Source organism: Babylonia areolata, chromosome 10 (assembly GCF_041734735.1).
Source record: "Babylonia areolata isolate BAREFJ2019XMU chromosome 10, ASM4173473v1, whole genome shotgun sequence".
In the NCBI taxonomy this organism is placed as follows: domain Eukaryota; kingdom Metazoa; phylum Mollusca; class Gastropoda; order Neogastropoda; family Buccinidae; genus Babylonia; species Babylonia areolata.
Window position 1 is genome coordinate 23,720,592 of NC_134885.1, and position 20,903 is coordinate 23,741,494.

The 20,903-nt window shown below is 45.0% G+C and overlaps 1 protein-coding gene across 2 annotated transcripts in view; it reads right to left on the reverse strand.

Annotated features, from left to right (window-relative positions):
* LOC143286510 (uncharacterized) overlaps positions 1 to 19,914 on the reverse strand; it is a 96,217-nt gene extending 76,303 nt beyond the window's left edge. The window contains exon 1 of one of the 2 annotated variants that reach the window (XM_076594091.1): positions 19,594 to 19,914. In XM_076594091.1, coding sequence (XP_076450206.1) covers positions 19,594 to 19,639 — 46 coding nt within the window. In that variant the 5' untranslated portion in view covers positions 19,640 to 19,914. The remainder of the gene's footprint in view (positions 1 to 19,593) is intronic. The other variant, XM_076594092.1, reaches the window with a different exon arrangement.
* Positions 19,915 to 20,903: the final 989 nt, after the last annotated feature.

Below are 20,903 nucleotides of genomic sequence, written 5' to 3' on the forward strand. Positions count from 1 at the left end.
CTCCTCCTTCTTCATATCAATAATAATAATAATACTAATAATGTTATTTATATTGCGCTGAATCTTGTGCAGAGAGACAAATCTAAGCGCTTTCACAGCAGTTATTCACACGCATGCATAGCTCTAAAACTGAAGAAACTGAAGACAAGGAAGAGGCAGGGGGAGGGAGGCTATCTTGTGAAGAGGTGGGCTTTAAGGCCAGACTTGAAAGAGCAGAGTGTGGAGACCTGACGAAGCGGAAAGAGGAAGTTCATTCCAAAATGCAACGTCCAGAGATTGAGAAAGAACGGCGTCCAACAGTGGAGTGTTTGAATGTGGGTATGCTGTAAACAGAGAGGTGATCCGAAGCCGATCGAAGTGAGCGAGATGGAGTGTAGAGGTGTTTAGGGATCGGCATAGGAAGGCAGGGGCCCAGTTCTCTCCTTCCGCTGTATTAAATTCACACGTGGGTGGAGTGAGGAATATCAGAGTAAAGTGCGACGGGCGTAATAGCCGAGTGGTTAAAGCGTTGGACTTTCAATCTGAGGGTCCCGGGTTCGAATCTCGGTGACGGCGCCTGGTGGGTAAAGGGTGGAGATTTTTCCCAATCTCCCAGGTCAACATATGTGCAGACCTGCTTAGTGCCTGAACCCCCTTCGTGTGTATACGGCAAGCAGAAGATCAAATACGCACGTTAAAGATCCTGTAATCCATGTCAGCGTTCGGTGGGTTATGGAAACAAGAACATACCCAGCATGCACACTCCCGAAAACGGAGTATGGCTGCCTACATGGCGGAGTAAAAACGATCATACACGTAAAAGCCCACTCGTGTGCATACGAGTGAACGTGGGAGTTGCAGCCCACGAGCGAAGAAGAAGCAGAAGAGTAAAGTGCTTTCCCCCAAGGACACAGCAACAGGTGGACACGTGGGATCGAACCCTAACCACTGGATCACAAGTCCAACACCTTACCGATTATACCACGGCACCATTTTATACGGCAACAAATGGGAGGCTAGTGTCGCCACTGACACGGTGCATAGAGTGTGATAGTAGTATTGTGATAGCGTAGCTTGGCAAGGGGCTTTAATTTATATAAGAGATATTATTTAAGAATTAACACATCCTTTGCTCGCAAGCGCCAAGTTGTAACAAAGTACACTTGGTGGTAAAGGGTTATAGTTTAGGGATGGATTTAAATTGGATAAAAGAATTGAAACATTAAAGGGCATGATTTAGATCTATTGTTTGATGGATCTTTAGAGTAGGGATGTTTTAATTCTTTAAAAAAATATCTCCCCTTGCCACGTACCCTATCACAGTATAACAACAACAACAACAGCAGCAGCAATAACAACAAAACCAAGACATTAACACGCAAAGGCCAATACAATAGTGAGAGCGAACAGGAGAAGCCTCACCATGTAAAAACAGAACTCTGGGTGACAGACTTTCACAAAGCGAGGAGAAGCCCCACCATGTAAAAACAGAACTCTGGGTGACAGACTTTCACAAAGCGAGGAGAAGCCCCACCATGTAAAAACAGAACTCTGGGTGACAGACTTTCACAAAAGCGAGGAGAATCCCCACCATGTAAAACAGAACTCTGGAACTCTGGGTGACAAACTTCACCAAGAAGCAAAAACCAAAACCAACAACAACAGCAACAACAACAAAAACAAAAAACAAAACAACCACCTGTGGAGATAATCCGGCACCTGAACAGGAACAACACGGTAAGAGAAACCTATCAAGAGAAAACAAACACACACACGCATACACAGACACACAGACGCACACACACACACACACACACACAAACCACTGAAAAAACAACTGGACGTAGTACTAAGAAACACATAGGACATACTTAATCACGCCCCCCCACCCACACACACACACATTCACTCATACGCACGTACACACGCTCGCGCGCTTTCGCTGGAGAGGAACACACACATACACACACACACACACACACACACACACACAACACACATACACAAACACACTCCTAGGGTGTGTTTTTTTTGGTGTGTTTGTTTTCTTTTGTTTTGTCTTACTGTTTCTAGTTCACCTGGTCGCCAGTGTATCACAGACACAATTAGGACACCTGTCTCTCCCCCAGGGGGGGTGTACAACTCAATATTGACACGGCACAGGTATACAAGCCAGCCAGTACGATACGGACTCAACACAAGTGGGCTTTACTTAACCCTTTCACCGCCAGTCACTTTAGAGTACAAAATTCCCTTGTGGTACAAACACAGAAAAAAAAACAGTGGCTAAGAATAGCTGGAGATTCCCCCTGCGATGTATAGAAAATACGGCCTATCCTACCACCGAACATTAAGAGCAGTAGGTTCATGGATAACAGAACAATGATTTGTCACCTTTCAGTGACATGGGCCCTCTACCACGCCTGTGCATAAATGCAAGCTTGGCAGTGAAAGGGTTAACAAACAAGGCACGCTTGTGGAGCCAAGTGTGGACGGACACACACACACAGTGTAAATGACTTTTCTGTACCTGGAATACCGTACACCTGGTTGTGGCGACTCTCCATTTCGTTCTTTTCTTTAACGTCTATCCACAATCGTGATTGCACTCGGACAAACCCATATACGCTACACCACATCTGCTCAGCAGATGCCTGACTGCAGCATAACCAAACGCGCTTGTCATACCTTTGGGTACATGCATGCATAATTATTTGTGTACCTATCAGAGAGGATTTCCTTTTGACACAGTTGTGCCAGAGGACAACAACCCTTTTGTTGCCATGGGTTCTTTCACAGTGTGCCGAGTGCATGCTGCACACGGGACCTCGGTGTATGGTCTCATCCGAATCACTAGCGTCCAGATCACTTCTGGCGAGTGTGGGATTCGAACCCTCGCGTTGAGATTCTCCCGCTTCCTAAGCGGACGCGTTGCCACAAGGCCACCATTGTACTGCAGACCCATATAGGTGAGTTTTCACTGAAGCAGACATGCTGAGGAATATTTTGCATTCATTTTCCAGGCCCTGCAGACTTCATTAATTCAGTGTTATTGCTTTGTCCCTTGCTTAGTTTATTCACGGGTCGTTTTCGATCCCACATGTTATGTTTGCCACCCCCCTTCCTCTCTCTCTTTCTCTCTCTCTCCCTTTTCCTTCCACCTACTCACAGATCACACACACACACACACACACACACACATATATATATACACACACATATACACACACTCACACACACACACACAAACACATACAAATACACACACACACACACACACACACACACACACACACACACACGAGCACACTAGGCGGGGGATGGCAATACACACACACACACACACACACACACACACACACACACACACACACACACCACCACCACCACCACCACCACCACAGTCTACCACTATTGCCCACCCTTTCCTATTCTTTTCACACCACTGGCAGTCATGTCTTCCCCTTCAACAGTCAATTCAAACTGTCGGCATTCCTTTGGGGAAGAAGAAGAAAAAAAAACACCTTAAGAAGGTAAGATTGCTTATGTGTACCACTAAGAACGGTGGGTGGTTGTGGAAAAGTATGGGGCTAGAAAATTATGTGAACTCATGTATGTATGTATGTATGTATGTATGTATGTATGTATGTATGTAATGGAATGTAATGTATGTATATATGTAATGTATGTATGTATGTATGTATATAATACAATGTAATGCATGTGTGTATGTATATAATGTATGTATGTATATAATGCAATGCAATGTATGTAATGTATGTCTGTATATAATGTATGTATGTATTTTTTTTAAAATCATAACTCGAACAGCCTCTTCAAAGCGTTAAATGGAAAAGCATGAAGATCGGAATGGGTGTGTGTGTGTGTGTGTGTGTGTGTGTGTGTGTGTGTCTGTGTGTGTGTCTGTGTGTCTGTGCGTGCGTGCATGCGCGTGTGTGTGTGTGTAGGGGGTGGGGGGACAGGGACCATGGAGGAGTAGGGAGGGAGGTAGGGAGGGGATTATCGGGGAGAAAATGTCAGAAACTAAAAGCTAAATGCATGTGTTGGCTACTTCTTTTACTTCACATTCATACAGCACTTTACACAACACGTGACTACTATACCCCTCTGGAAGGAAGTGTGTGTGTGTGTGTGTGTGTGTGTGTGTGTGTGTGTGTGTGTGTGTGTGTGTGTGTGTGTGTGTGTGTGGAGAATGAGAGAGAGAGAGAGAGTGCCAGTGTGTGGAGAGAGAGAGGTGGATTGGAATGGCTGTATGAGGAGGGTGCATTGAGATCAGCCAAGCATAACGGACGGTGTCAAGAAAAGTGTGAATGGTAAATAGTGTAGTAGAGGGTTATTATATACAGCCGGGGGAGGGGGGAGAAGCGGGTGGGGGGGGGGAGAAATAGTACAAGGAGGGGGGTTCTCTTCTTTGGTAAGGGCACCCATACCACACCGCTTCCAGTTAGCACAATGCCTTTAGCCCCCTTTTTCTTTTTTTTCTCTTTTTTTCTTCTTCTTATTTTATAGCAGTCATCCATCTTCCCTATTCTCTCCACCCTCAGCCTAAACCTTCCTAAGCCCATTCTTAAGGCTTGTTGATTATGTAGCGCAGGAAACTGCGCGCTTCCCCCCCCCCCCCCCCCCCCCCCCCCCCACTCTCCATCTACACCCCCATGTATGTATGTGTGAATGGTAAATAGTGTAGTAGAGTGTATGTATGTATGTATGTTTTAAATCATAAATCGAACAACCGCTTTCGCTCTTTTTACCCCTTTTTGAAAAAAAAAATTTCATTTCTTCTTTTATTTTTTTATTTTATTTTTTTCATCGTTCTTTGTTTCTATTTGTCTTGGTTCTGAACGTGTTTTTGTCTTCATTTGGCCGTGCATGAGAAGAACTGGACACAGTTTGTTATTATTGAGAGGGCTACTGTGTACATCACGCCCCCTCCGCCCCCCCCCCCCCCCAAAAAAAAAAAAAGACCACCACCAACAACAACAACAACAACAACACACACACACACACACACACACACAATATATATATATATATATATATATATATATGATTAACGTTGTTATTTATATTTACATTGTTGTAGGTTGATACTTGCTGATATGCATATACATATTCTCCTTCCCATGACACCTCATTCAATACACACCACAATCTCTTCAGACTTTTTCTTATGATAATATACCTTTCCTCTGATACATAACATGAACTCTTTTTTTTTTTTTTTTACACTAATATTCACATGCATTCCCTTTCCTTTATCCACTGCTTTACTCCTTTCCGTCTAAAAACACTTATAGTGAATAGACGTTAAACTGAAGAAAACACACACACACACACACACACACACACACAACCTCACCATTCGACTTTCCCCGTCTTTTTCTCTTACGTTTTAAACGGTAACGCTCAAATATGAAAGTTAGTGACTTTAATAACGAAATGTCTACAGTCACAAAGTATTTGTGATGATATGGGACAGGCTAACAAAACTCCTCCTCTTCCTACTTCTTCTGCACGGAGTATTTTGTGTGTTAAACAACTGCTGCGTTGTTGACCTGCTTGAATCGTGGATTTCTTTCTTTCTTTTTTTTTTTGCAGGTTTTTTTTTTGTTTTTGTTTTTTTGGTTCTTCTTCTTCTTCTTCTTCATTCGTGGGCTGCAACTCCCATGTTCACTCGTATGTACACGAGTGGGCTTTTACGTGTATGACCGTTTTTACCCCCGCCATGTAGGCAGCCATACTCCGTTTTCGGGGGTGTGCATGCTGGGTATATTCTTATTTCCATAACCCACCGAACGCTGACATGGATTACACGATCTTTAACGTGCGTATTTGATCTTCTGCTTGCGTACACACACGAATGGGGTTCAGGCACTAGCAGGTCTGAACATATGTTGACCTGGGAGATGGGAAAAATCTCCACCCTTTACCCTCCAGGCGCCGTCACCGAGGTTCGAACCCCAGACCCATAGATTGAAAGTCCAACGTTTTAACCACTAGGCTATAGCGCCCGTCAGTTTTTTTTGGTTCAATTTATTCTTTCTTCCTTAATAAATTCGAGCCTGTGTTTGTTTGTTCTTTGTATATTTCGTTCTTTTTTTTTTTTTCTTTCTTCTATCTTTCTTTCCACACATGAAAGAAAGTTTGTCATTTCTAGTTTTCTTTCCCTCTTTTTTCTCCTTTTTGAAAAATTTTTTTTCATTTCTTCTTCTTCTTTTTTTAATTTTTTTATCGTTCTTTGTTTCTGTTTGTCTTGGTTCTGAACGTGTTTTTGTCTTCATTTGGCCGTGCATGAGAAGAACTGGACACAGTTTATTATTATTGAGAGGGCTACCATATGCATCACACACCCACACACTGAATGATATACATTGTACTTCACATACAGAGGCACACACACACACACGCGCGCGCACACACACACACACACACACACACACACACACACACACCTAAGTGCGATACCTTGTACATCACACTCAAACAGATTGTGGCATCTTGCATATCACACACACGTGCACGCATACACGCAGACACACTAACACACCATAGAGGAATACCTTGTACATCGCACACACACACACACACACACACACCATGAAAGGAATACCTTGTATATCACACACACACACACACACACACACACAAGAGCGCGCACACCCTTCCAAGAAAGAACCTGTCAACTGTCAAGTATGGTGTGCTGAAAATGTGCTATCAAGGAAAAAAACAAAACAAACCAAAACAAAAAACACCACCCGGGACTGATGCGCAACAGCTGCAGAACACTTATCTTTGTCCATCTTCTTTGTTTGTTTGTTTGTTTGTTTCTCTCTCTCTCTCTCCCTCTATCTCCCCCCCCTCTCTCTGTGTCCGTCTCTCTCTCTGTGTCCGTCTCTCTCTCTCTCTCCGTCTCTCTCTAACATTCTCGTCTTTTTCTCATTCTCTCTCTCTCTCTCCCTCTCTCTGTATGTCCCTCTCTCTCTCTCTCTGTCTCCCTGTCTCCTGACGACTACAAGAAAGCACCCCTGAGTGTGTGTGTGTGTGTGTGTGTGTGTGTGTGTGTGTGTGTGTGTGTGTGTGTGTGTGTGTGTGTGTGTGTGTGTGTGTGTGTTTCATTATTGCTGCTGCCTGTTGTGTTTTTTAATATTTGACAAAACAGGCTATACACGGAGGTATTGAGTGACATGAATAATGGTGAATTTTTGTTTGCTTTTGCTTTTATTTGTTTTTGTTTTTTGTTGTTGTTACTGCTATATTTGTGTTTTTCTTGTTGCGTTGTTGTTGTTGTTGTTGTTGTTGTTGTCTTTTTTTATATAATATTTATTTTTTACATTGATGCATGTTTGCAGACCCTTCAAACTATCTCGTTTTATTTGCATTACCCCATACCCATCTACCCTCTTTTCGGCTGTGAGTGTACCTCGCATGCCCACTGCTTTTCTTCTCCCTCCCCAAACACGCTGTCAAACACACACACACACACGCGCACACACACACACACACACACACACACACACACACACACACACAGAGGCACAGACAGACAGACACGCGCGCTCGCGCGCGCACACACACACACACACACACGCGCGCACACACACACACACACACACACACACACACACACACACACACTCACACACATACACAGAGAAAGAGAGAGAGAGGGGGAGGCACAGACAGACAGACGGACAGACAGACAGACAGACAGACAGACACACACACACACACACACACACACACACACACACACACACACACACACACACACACACACACACAGAGAAAGAGAGAGGGTGGGGAGGCACAGACAGACAGACAGACAGACAGACAGACACACACACACACACACACACACACACACACACACACACACCTTCCTGTACATTTTTCTCGTCCCAGCTTATACCCCACTCCCTCCCCTATCGTCACCCTGTGATATTGAAGGGGAGGGAGGGGGAAAAGGGATGTGGATGGGGCGACGGGGGAGTAACAAACACACACACACACACACACACACACACACACACACACACACACACACACACATACACACATGCATGCACGCACGCACGGACGCACATACTCATATACGCACCAGTGTTAAGCTGTTGCTTTTTGATAATCATTCTGAAATTACATTTAAAAAAAAAATTCGACAGTACTGGTTAGCTTGTTGTTAATTATACGTTTGATAAAAAGTCAATATTTCATTATGGTATGACACTTCATGGCTTTCCTCTGACTGAGGTTTTTTTTGTGCATATTCATGTAGTCTATGACTGTGACTTTTTCATGTGTGATTTACTTTAAATTGAAATGTAACCTGTTTAGGTCTTTTGTGTATGTATTCTAGATGAATGTGATTCTCGTGTGTTGTTCACATGCTTTGAGTCGCAGCTGAATCGCTCTTACTCTAGCGATAATTGTTTAACTCTCTCCATACGAACGGCGAAAGAGACAACGTTAACAGCGTTTCACCCCAATTACCACCATCAAAATATTGCAAGCGGAAGGCTCTTAAACTGAAGAGGCGTATGTTGACAAAGAATACCATAATTCTGACGACGGAAGCTAAAGGTTGGGTCATTGAGACACCCACTGGACATCCGAGGGGTCTGTGTAGAGGAGAAGAGAGGACTGGCCGTACTGAGTGAGTTAAAGAAATACGTAATTGGATCTCATGAAGTACAGTTCTCGAGACCTGATCATAGCGCCGCGTTTACGCGAAGGTATGCAATGGCCTCTTTTTTTTCTTCTTTTTGTTTTCCTAACAGTCAATGTGGTGTAACGAATATGGATTTGTCCGCACATTCTGACACTCCCATAAAATGAAACTGAGACAAAAACAACAACAACAGTTTCAGTTTCAGTAGCTCAAGGAGGCGTCACTGCGTTCGGACAAATCCATATACGCTTCACCACATCTGCCAAGCAGATGGCTGACCAGCAACACCAACAAACAACAAACATATCATATGTGAAACAGAAAGCAGGAAGCAGTTTTCCAGCTGATAATGGGCTCAAACATAAGAACAAAGAATTAACTTATGGTAAACCATAATTATTGCACTAACTAAAGAAATATTGTTACTGTATTTTATCAGAATACATACAAGTTTTTGAAGCCACGCAAATTAATCAGAAATGTAAATTTCCATGGCTAACCATTATTACACTTATTGTTACAATATTTCATTGGAATACATACAAGTTTGTAGCCATTTTAATCAGAAATTTGAATTTTTATGGCCGACGATTATTACGCAAACTAAAGAAATATTGTTACCATATTCAACTGGAATACATACAAGTTTGTAGCCATATAAATCAACAATATGAATTATTCATGGCTAACCAGCAGCATCATCGCTCTTTTTCTTTCTAGTTCTTTCTGTTAATCTTTGTATTTGTATTTCTTTTTAACACATCAGATTTCTCTGTGTGAAATTCGGGCTGCTCTCCCCAGGGAGAGCGCGTCGCTACACTACAGCGCCACCTTTTTTTTTTTTTTTTTGTATTTTTTCCTGCGTGTAGTTTTATTTGTTTTTTCCTATCGAAGTGGATTTTTCTACAGAATTTTGCCAGGAACAACCCTTTTGTTGCCGTGGGTTCTTTTACGTGCGCTAAATGCATGTTGCACACGGGACCTCGGTTTATCGTCTCATCCGAATGACTAGCGTCCAGACCACCACTCAAGGTCTAGTGGAAGGGGGGGGGGGGGGAGAAAATATCGGCGGCTGAGCCGTGATTGGAACCAGCGCACTCAGATTCTCTCGCTTCCTAGGCGGACGTGTTACCTCTAGTGCCATCACTCCACTTTCTCTCTTTTTTTCCAGAGACAACGAACTTTTCTATATTCTGTACGGCTCCGGTCCTCTTTAAAGCAACGGTCAGTCACACTGCTTAGTTGCAGGTCACGCAGAAACAAGCTCTCATGGCTCACTTAACCCACAGTTGTTACCCATGCGTGGGGGGAGAAAAGCAAACATGCCAAGACCACTAGTGTTTTACAGAACCGGTGTAGGAGGCAAAAAAGACTTCCAGGAAAAAAACACCCAACACTGGGAGTGTATTTTTCCTAGGAAAGAAACACTGCAATCTCGTTTTATAGCATGGGCGATACAACAGATACAGTCACTGTTACTTTGCAAGTGCACTTTTATACAATTTCGACTGCAATGGACAAAATACAGGAAATAATACTTTAAATTGGAACGCACTAAACTCTGTCAAACTTTTGCTTATTTCGAACTTGCACACACATGAAAAACTAGAGCAGTCTTTTTTTTTTTTTTTTTTTTTTTTTTGCCTGGGGTAGTGTTAATTTCCTGGGCGTAGTCATTTTTTTTCCTGGGTGAAGGAGTGTAATCTTCCTAGGAAAATACTGGGGAAAAAAACACTCCTGTAGTGTTTTTTTTTTTTCCCGCAGTGTTATTTTCCGACTACACCTGTCCACTTATTGCGTGTAGCGCCGTCGAAATGGGGTCACCCACTTATGGTAATGCTCATTCTTCTTGTACTCATCTCCTGAGTCTGTTTCTGTAGCCTAACGAGGAATGACTGTTATTGTTGTTGTTGTTGTTGTTGTTGTTTCAAATTAAGGCAATAATGTAATTACTTTTATCGTATTATCAACAGTAAATAGACCCACAACATTCCACCCAACGAGGCCTTCCAGCTTGCCAGGGCCCGTCAGCTCTTTGTCCCCTCGACGCCCTAGATGGTACAAGAGGACGGATAAAGAAGAAGAAGAAAGAAGATCAACAGTAAAGATGCTTATCTGCTTAGTTCAACGAACAACCACCACCGTAAATGGAAGTATTCGGACAGACATTCGATTGACTAAGATAACAATTATGCAGACAGCTTAACTAGTTAGTGATGCATTTCATTAACACGAAAGCGAAATAAATGAGTATTTTGTTTTTAATCCGACTTAATTAAGCAGAATGCTGCTCCACTGGTTTCATTCTTGTGTGATATAGTTTCACACACAAAAAAGAAAGAAAGAAAGAAAAAAAAAAGACATCCAAATATACCTACATTTTGTATTTTTGTATTTCTTTTTATCACAACAGATTTCCCTGTGTGAAATTCGGGCTGCTCTCCCCAGCAGGGAGAGCGCGTCGCTATACTACAGCGCCACCCATTTTTTTGTATTTTTCCTGCGTGCAGTTTTATTTGTTTTTCCTATTGACGTGGATTTTTCTACATAATTTTGCCAGGAACAACCCTTTTGTTGCCGTGGGTTCTTTTACGTGCGCTAAGTGCGTGCTGCACACGGGACCTCGGTTTATTGTCTCATCCGAATGACTAGCGTCCAGCCCACCACTCAACGTCTAGTGGAGGGGGAGAAAATATCGGCGGCTGAGCCGTGATTCGAACCAGCGCGCTCAGATTCTCTCGCTTCCTATGCGGACGCGTTACCTCTAGGCCATCACTCCACTCTACATTAATCCTGACAAGAATAACGTCAAGGAGAGGGAGAGAGAGAGAGAGAGAGAGAGAGAGAGAGAGAGAGAGAGAGAGAGAGAGAGAGAGAGAGAGACAGACAGACAGACAGAGACAGACAGACAGACAGACAGACAGAGACAGAGAGAAATGGAGAGAGAGAGAGAGGAGACGCAGGCAGTGAAAAACAGAGACAAAGAGATAGATAGATACAGAAGGAAGAATGAAGAGACAGAACGGGGAAGAGAGAAGCGCAGGGGATAAGCCGCGGTGTACCAGGGTGGAGGGGGAGAGAGGAGAAACGAGCGAGAGAGGTAAGAGGGGGGGGACAGAGAAGGTGTAGAGGAAAAGACGAATGGAAAAAAAGACCAACAGGAAGAGATTCAGGAAGAATACATCATACATTAATACAGAGAGACGAAAACAGAGAACACGTAGAATCAAGGCATTATACAAATTACCAATGGACAAAATAGCAAAGAAAAAGCTTGGTTGGAGGTGGAGTGGGGTGAAGGTTGGCTATTTGGTCCTTGTCCACGATCACTGAGGATTCAAAGAGGTGTCAAGGCGTGGGTGATCTATTTTTTTGCTGGGCAGTACACTCACAGCACTCTCTTTTTTTCCTGTCAGATAACTCATCCTGAAACACATAGATAAAACACCCATATACACGCTTACTCTACACACTCTCTTTTTCTTCACACACACACAGTACATATTTACGACACACCCCATCATTATCGGCTACCACCAACTCTTGCTCTCCACCAGCACACAACCACACACTCTTCTCACCAACACACGATCACACTCCTTACAGCAACATTACTATCACTATTACAAAAAGCAACACACTAACATTTCCTGATTACACGTAAAGAGGCTACGTCAAGACAAAGAGAAAACCAACAGAAAGGAAAAGTATCGGAAGAATTCAGAGAAAGAAGAAGATAGAGAAGATGAGAGTTAGGAGAGATCATAACAAGACAACAGGGAGAGAGAGAGATGAGGTAGAGATGAGAGAGAAAGACAGAAATGTCACGACCGTTAGTATGGGGAAGAGTTTCACACAGAAAGAGAAGAAGAGAAGAAGAAGAAAGAAAAAAGAAAAGGAGAGAGAAGAGAAGAGAGAGAGATACAGAGAAGCAGAGAGAAAGAAAGGAGGAGAGAGAGAGAGAGAGAGAGAGAAACAAAGACACAGGAGAGAGAGAGAGAGAGAGAGAGAGAGGAGAAAGAGAGAGAAGAGGACAGACAGAAAGCAGAAGAGAAAGAGAAAAATAGATCACAGGAGGAAGAATGAGAGAGAGAACGGAAGAAGAGAGACGAGAAGAGAGGAGGGCGGGGAGGGGGGTGGGAGAGAGGAGAAACAGGAACAGAGAGGGAGAGGGAAGAGAAAGACAGAGGAAGAGAGAAGGGAAGTGAGGAAGAGAGACAAGACGAGACAGACAGAACAACAAACAGAGAGAGAAGAAACAAACAGAGACCAAGACAGACAGACAAAGAACAGATAAAGAAGAACAGGAAAAGGAGAGGGCGAGGCAGAGAGGTAAAGGCGTCATATCCTTTTTTTCATGGGATGTTTCCGAAAGAGTTACGCCAGGGATTCCACTCGTCAACACATGCGGTCAAAGCTACCACAACACTGAATTCCAACTATCTATCCAGACACTTGTAACCTCCACTGTATATAAATCCTTATATATGTAGCTACTCATCGGCTAATCGATGTGATGAATTTTTCACTATACCTTGCTTTTCTGCACAATACATAGTAGAAAGCAGTAGCATTCCAGTTTACAACTCCCCTCCAATGTACACAACAGGGGCTGTAAAGCAAGCAGTAGTAAGCTAAGTACTAATAGTCAGTAGACACAAGCAGGTACGCAACACACTAACAGCAGTTCGTAGTGGTAGTCAGCAGCACAGAAGCAGAAGAGAAGTAGCAGAAAAGCAGCGAGCAGTAGAGGTAGTAGAGAGAGAGCAGAGCAGCAGAGAGGAGTAAAGAGAACGCAGCAGCAGCAGAGAGTAGTAGGTAGAGAGTAAGTAGAGATGACGAGCACAGAGAGAAAGCTGCTTTTGTCAGTGGCATGTTTCCGAAAATTACCTCCAGTGGATATAGACCGTGGGGTATAGTTGAGTTGTAGGGTTACAGGATGCAGATCGCAGCATATATATGAATGTGAACTGTGTGACTGTGAGTGTGCATGTCTGTTGTGCTATCATGGACATGTGAGGATGTTGTGTGTGTTGTGTGCTGGTGTGTGTGTGTGCGTGTTGTGATGTGTGTGTGTGCATTGTGTGTGAGCGTAGCGTCGCCAGGTGGTACGCTTCCGTCAGTGACAATTTGCGGAGTGCGTGGGCGCTAGTATTAGTCTATTGTGTGAAGAATTTTGAGATGATAACTAACAAATAAAAAAAGACAGAGGAAACAACCCAACAATAAAAATTTGATACAAACAACTGCAAAGAGACAAGTAGGTATTTGTTTGACAGCTGTGTGCTTTCTAGTTGTACAGTTGTTGTGGTTGTGGTTGAACTCTGCTTCTGTTTGCTTATACCTTCTCAGAGTCTTAGATCTATCTCTTTGTTGTAGCTAGTTTAGCTGCTAGAGTCGTTTGGTCTTGGTTCTTTGTCAGTGTGTATGTATCTGTGCTGTTTGCTGTTGTTGTTGTGTCTGTTATTTCTGTCGCACACATATTATTTTTTACAGCACATACACACAAACACACACTCACGGACAACATAAACACGCAGCACAACACACGCACACAACACAACGCAGCAACACACCACGCAGACGCATAAAAACACACAAACACTGAAACACACACCACAACACACAAATATGAAAGAAGAGCAGCACAGAATATTTTTTATCACAGCAACATAATAAATGTAGTAAAATAAAGTAATAACAAAGCAGGTATAACTACAGCAGCATGAGGCCAACCCCACCAGGAAAGCAGCACAGAATAGTGATAACACACAACAACAATATAGAGTAGTAGCAGCAGCAGCAGCAGCAGTAGTAGTGGTAGTAGTAGTGGTAGTAGTAGTAGTAGTGGTAGCAGCAGCAGCAGCAGCAGTAGTAGTAGTAGTAGTAGTAGTAGTAGTAGTAGTAGTAGTAGTAGCAGCAGCAGCAGTAGTAGTGGTAGCAGCAGCAGCAGCAGCAATAGTAGTAGTAGTAGTCTTCAGGTCAACGTCTTCCGCTCCAAGTGATATAAGACGGAGGGGGTATAGTTGTAGTTGTTGTAGTAGTAGTAGCAGCAGCAGCAGCAGCATTAGTAGTAGTAGTAGTGTGTGTGTGTGTGCGTGTGCAGTGTCTGTGTGCGCGCGTGTGCGCGCATGTGCAGTGTGTGTGTGTGTGTGTGTGTGTGTGTGTGTGTGTGTGTTGTGTGTGTGCATTGTGTGTGCGTGTGCGCGCGCGCGTGCGTGCGTGCGTGCGTGTATGTTTGCGCATGCGTGCGGGCGCTAGTTCATTCGTCTTTGTGTGAAGAATTTTCCGAGAATGAATATATCTATAAAAAAAAAAAAAAAGACCATGAGGGAAAAAAACACCCAAACAATAACAAATTCTGATATCAAACAGCTGGAACAGGTATTTGTTTTGTGACGCCTGTGTGCTACTTTCTTTGTTCGTACAGTTTGTTGGGTTTTGGTTGAACTCTGCCTTCCTGCCTCTCTCTCTCTCTCCTTTCCTCAGAGTCTCTATGATCTATCTCTCTTGTCTGTCTAGCTATCTAGCTGTCTATCTAGTAGTGTTATGTTTGTCTTGGGTTCTTTGTCTAGCTGCTTCCTCTGTATCTATCTCTGTTTGTCGTCTGTCTGTCTGTCTGTCTTTATTTTGCTCCATTCCTGTCGCACACACTATTTTTTTTTTTTACACCACATACACACAAACACACTCACTCACGGACACACACACACACACACACACGCACAAACACACGCACACACACACACACACACACAAACACACACACACACACACACACACACACACAAAAGCAACAACGTAATATCTTTTTTTTTCCACAGCAAAATTAATAAATGTATATAAAATAAAGTAATAAAACAAGCACTGGTAAATCTACAACTGGAATGAGGCCAACCCACCACCAAAACAACCAGCAGAAACTAGAAAACAACAACAACAACAACAACAAAAACAACAACAAAAAACAAAGCCTTGTATAATAACATGTACAACCTGACACACAAAACGTTCACTGCCCTGAAAACCGGATCCACCTGTCCTATTTATTTCTGACAGGCCTGTTTAACTAACACACTGACCCTCGGGAGGGGGGAATGTGGGGGGGGGGGGGGGGGGGGGGGGAGGTGGAGTAGGCGGGGGTGAGGGGGGCCTGGGGGAGGGGGGGGGCTAATGCATTAACTGCTCCAATTCGTAGAACCTGTGGGCTGGCACACAGCATGCTTAGCCCACAAACCAACCTTAAACACTCTTCCGCGACATTAGAAAATCAACAACAAAAAAAGAGAAACTTTCTCAACCACACCACTTCCTCCCCCCCCCCCCAACCCACCTCCCCACACCGACTCCCCCCCCCCCCCCTTCAACTCACTCCTCCCCCTCCCGTATCCCTCCCGCCCCCTTCCCTCGTATCCCCTCTACCCGTATCCCTCCCCCCCCCTTCCCTCGTATCCCCTCTACCCCGTATCCCTCCCCCCCCCTTCCCTCGTATCCCCTCCCCCTCCCGTATCCCTCCCCCCCCTTCCCTCGTATCCCCTCCCCCTCCCGTATCCCTCCCCCCCCCTTCCCTCGTATCCCCTCTACCCCGTATCCCTCCCCCCCTCCCTTCCCTCGTATCCCCTCTACCCCGTATCCCTCCCCCCCTCCCTTCCCTCGTATCCCCTCTACCCCGTATCCCTCCCCCCCTCCCTTCCCTCGTATCCCCTCTACCCCGTATCCCTCCCCCCACCCTTCCCTCGTATCCCCTCTACCCCGTATCCCTCCCCCCTCCCTTCCCTCGTATCCCCTCTACCCCGTATCCCTCCCCCCCCCCTTCCCTCGTATCCCCTCTACCCCGTATCCCTTCCCCCACCCTTCCCTCGTATCCCCTCTATCCCGTATCCCTTCCCCCCCCTTCCCTCGTATCCCCTCTACCCCGTATCCCTCCTCCCCCCCCCTTCCCTCGTATCCCCTCTACCCCGTATCCCCCTCCCCCCCACCCCCTCCCCCCTCACTCCCTCACTCCCAAATCATACTCATTCCTCAGGTACGTGCTAAAGGAAAAGAATTTCCGGCCTTATTTTCCACAAGCACGTGCTGGCTTTAATAGAACAAGCAAAGAATTTCACCCTATTCAGCAAAGTATGAAGTTGCTTGACTTGAATGGAATTAAAAAAAAAAATTAAATAAAAAAAAACACCAAAAAAACGTAAAGAATTTCCCGTTATCAGCCGTCAAATCATGTACCAGACACTGAATCTTTTGGGGAGGAGGGGGGGGGGGGGGGGGGGAGAGGGGGAGGTGCGGTGGGGGGGGGGGGGGGGGGGGGGGGGGGGGGGCGAAGAGGGGCGTGGGGAGATGGGGTGGGCGTGGGTGTCGCGGACACTGGATTTGAAATTTTTTTAAAATTTTTTTTAGGTGGGGTCGGAGGGGTGGTGAGAGGGGAGTTGGGGGGGGGGGGGGACTTGGGGTCGTGCATTATGCATGCCGACAACTAGGTCCTACATCTAGCGTTTTAAACAGGTAGTAGCATAGCCGCCCACACAACACCCCCCTTACCCCCTAACCCCCACCAACGTAGTGTGTGTGTGTGTGTGTCTGTGTGTGTGTGTGTGTCTGTGTCTGTGTCTGTGTGTCTGTGTGTGTGTGTGTGCCAGTTGTTGCTATCGCGGATGAGCTTCATGTTGTTGTTTTTATACAAGGGTTAAATTGCGTGTGTGTATGATATATATTCATTCGTGTCTGACTATGACCACCAGAACACCAGTGAAAGCAACTAGTGTCCCGACGATCTGGGCGAGAATTTGATTTTAGTGGAGAGTGTCTTGCCCAAGTTACATCCCAACTCTCTCGACCAAGATGGTTTTAGAACAGCCAGCACTGGGATGGTTCCCACAGAGTAACAATCACCAAAGGCAGCAGCACTTCCGCGACATGTCTGTCTGAGTGTGTATGTGTGTGCGTCTGAAATCTGATTGAATGACACAGGAAACGAATGATGAGCGCCCAGTGGCAGCCGTCAGTCGGCTCTACCCAGGTAGGCAGCCTGTGGTGCAAATGTCCCTGTGTATGTAAAACGCTTAGAGCTTGGTCTCTGACCGAGGATAGGCGCTATATAAGTATTCACATCAATCAATCAAGTATCCACACCACTAAGAGCCAGCGAAGACTTGCCTCCAAGTTTGAGAGTCACAGTCCTTCACGAAATACGAAGCTGTGAATGAATCACATTGCAGGATACCCACTGGAGGAACCAATAATCATACAGCCCACAGGAAGAACCACTCATCATACACCTCTATACAAATGATAGACCACCGAAGAGTTCCACGGTCATCATGGATCGTGAGCATGCGCATCTAACTTTTACCCGAAATCGCGAGCAATACCAAAAACGATCGACACAAGCTGTGCTTTCCTCCATTTCTTCAGTTGATAGCCTCCATTGCTACAACAGAATTCTGTACAATAACGCGCCATCGTATGCACAATTAAAAAACAACAACAAGAAGATATGAAGCAAAAAGTCGAAGAAAGAAGCCTGCTTTTTTTTTTCTTTTTTCTTTTTTTCGCACGTCTACCTCTCTCGATCGCCTTCGTTGCTCGCAGCTTAGGAGAGCCAATCAGCTTCGAGAGCACAGATCATGTGACGCGCCTCTATAAGTCATGTACGCATAAACACGGAACTCTCCAGCGCCCTATTAACGTGGGAACATGTTTTAAAGGTGCAGAGAAAACATAAATATTCTCCAACCCCATAGTTCGTAAACAGTTACAATTCTGTATACACGCAACGTAAAAGTGACCTGATTTTGTAATGATACTTGACACACTCAAATAACAGACAATGATTTATGAATGACTAGCGCAAGAATAAACCATAGGAGTGTATTAGATCGGGGAAAAAATATTTGTTTTTATCATGTGTTTTGTTATCACAGTATAATTATATACACTACGGGTTCTTGTGACAACTGAACGAGTCTGAGTCCCGAGTCTGCGCCACAACACACACACACACACACACACACACACACACACACACACACACACTGTCTCTCTCTCTGTGTGTGTGTGTGTCTGTCTCTGTCTCTCTCTCTCTGTGCCACATGGACATTTTAAGTTCATGACAGAGTACCAAAGTGTCGCTTATCCCTTATTGGTTTATATTTCTTCAGTTCTGGTTTTTTTGGGTTTTTTTTCCAAACTTCTGTTCCCTTTGAACTGTTTTGTACCCTTTGTGTTCTGAGTTGTACAGGTGTACTAGGTCACAAGAGCTTTACCGCTCATGACATTAAACATTAAACATTTCAGTGTTCAGTGTTCTCTCTCTCTCTCTCTCTCTCTCTCACACACGCGCGCGCGCGCGCGCACACACACCCACGCACACCGGTACACACACACACACACAAATAAAATAACGCACACCCACACCCACATAATCACGCACACACACACACACACACACACACACACACACACACACACACACAGAGAAAGAAAGACAGACAGAAATACAGACAGACAGATACACACACAAAATAAAAAAACAAACACACACAAATACGCACATACATACACACACAAACAAACACACACACATATACACACATGCACACACACACACACACACACACGGACGCACATACACACACACACACACACACACACGCACACACACAGACAAACACAAATACACACACACATGCACGCACACACACACACACACACACACATACACACTCACAAACACACACACACATATACACACTCACTCACACATACACACTCACAGACAGACAGACAGACAGCCCCCACCCCTCCACACACACACAGGCAGACAGACAGACATACAAACAGACAGACACACACACACACACACACACGCACGCACGCACGCGCGCGCGCGCGATGACAACAGCAACAACAACAACAACACAACTCACCAAGCCATACCGCCAGAAGACAGCTCGCGGCACGACACCACAACATGATCACAGCAACACACACACACCGCCACCACCACCACCACCACCACCACACGTGATCACAGCTGATAGATAACTGACGACGACAACGACAACGATGACGACGACTGATGACGATGATGGCAGCGCTAAACAACGTCGGCAGCTCCTTGCTTTTTGCACACACTCACAAACCACTCAGTGATGTTATCCGTGAAACAGCTTGCACAAAAAACACTCTGCTGGACCTGTTCTTCCCGGCACCACCTCTATACTACTACTACTGCTGCTGCTGCTCCAACAGCAAAGCGACAACGTGTGTGTGTGTGTGTGTGTGTGTGTGTGTGTGCCTTCTTGGTATGGATCCCGCCAATCTCTCTCTCTCCCCTCCCACGTCCACCCTCCCTCCTCCCCCTCTCCTCCCACCCTCCTTCACGACAACTCACCTGTCGCCCCCCCCCCCCCCCCATCCCCAACACACCAATCCCTTCCCCAACAAAAACTCCTCCCCCTCCAATACTTCACCTTGTCACTCGCCACAGGCGCTCGCTGTTTGTACGGGAAGGGCCCGGGTGGGGATAGGGTGTGTGTGTGTGTGTGTGTGGGGTGGGGTGGGGGTGGGGTGGGGGGTAGTGTTTTGTGGTGTGGGCAAGACAAGACAAGACAAGACAGGACAAGGCAAGACAAGGCCTTTAAAGAAAGGCGAGAAGTTTATTTTATGTACCTCCGACTTGAGGGCATTGGAGAAATATGATACACACGAGCAACGTTTACACACACACTGCAATAAAAACAAAAAGAGTGACGTCAAAATGTTAACACACACACACACACACAGACACAATTTTTATGGACGTGTTTACAACGAGCCTGTGATTGCACAACTTCATTTCCATGTGGATTAATAAAGTGTTTTTGATTTGATTTGATTTGACACACAAAAAGCCCGCACGAGTAAACAGGCAAATGCACATCAACAAGTCATAACAAGCAAATCCCCCAAGTGTCTGATTTTTTGCTGTTGTACAGTGCGTGGAGTGTAAGTGATGGATGGGGATAGGGGTGGGGACAGAGGTGGGACAGATACTTGATTTGATTAATTGATCATGTTTTAGTTTCTCTTATTTCACGAACAGTTTTTTTTCTCCAAAAAGCTAGACGCTTCTGTTGTTTTTTTCCCCCTGTGCGATAGGATATACCAGTATGAAAAACAAACTCCGCATCTTCAACTCCATTGTGAAGTCAGTTCTGCTCTACGGGTGCGAGACATGGCGGACAACACAGACGAA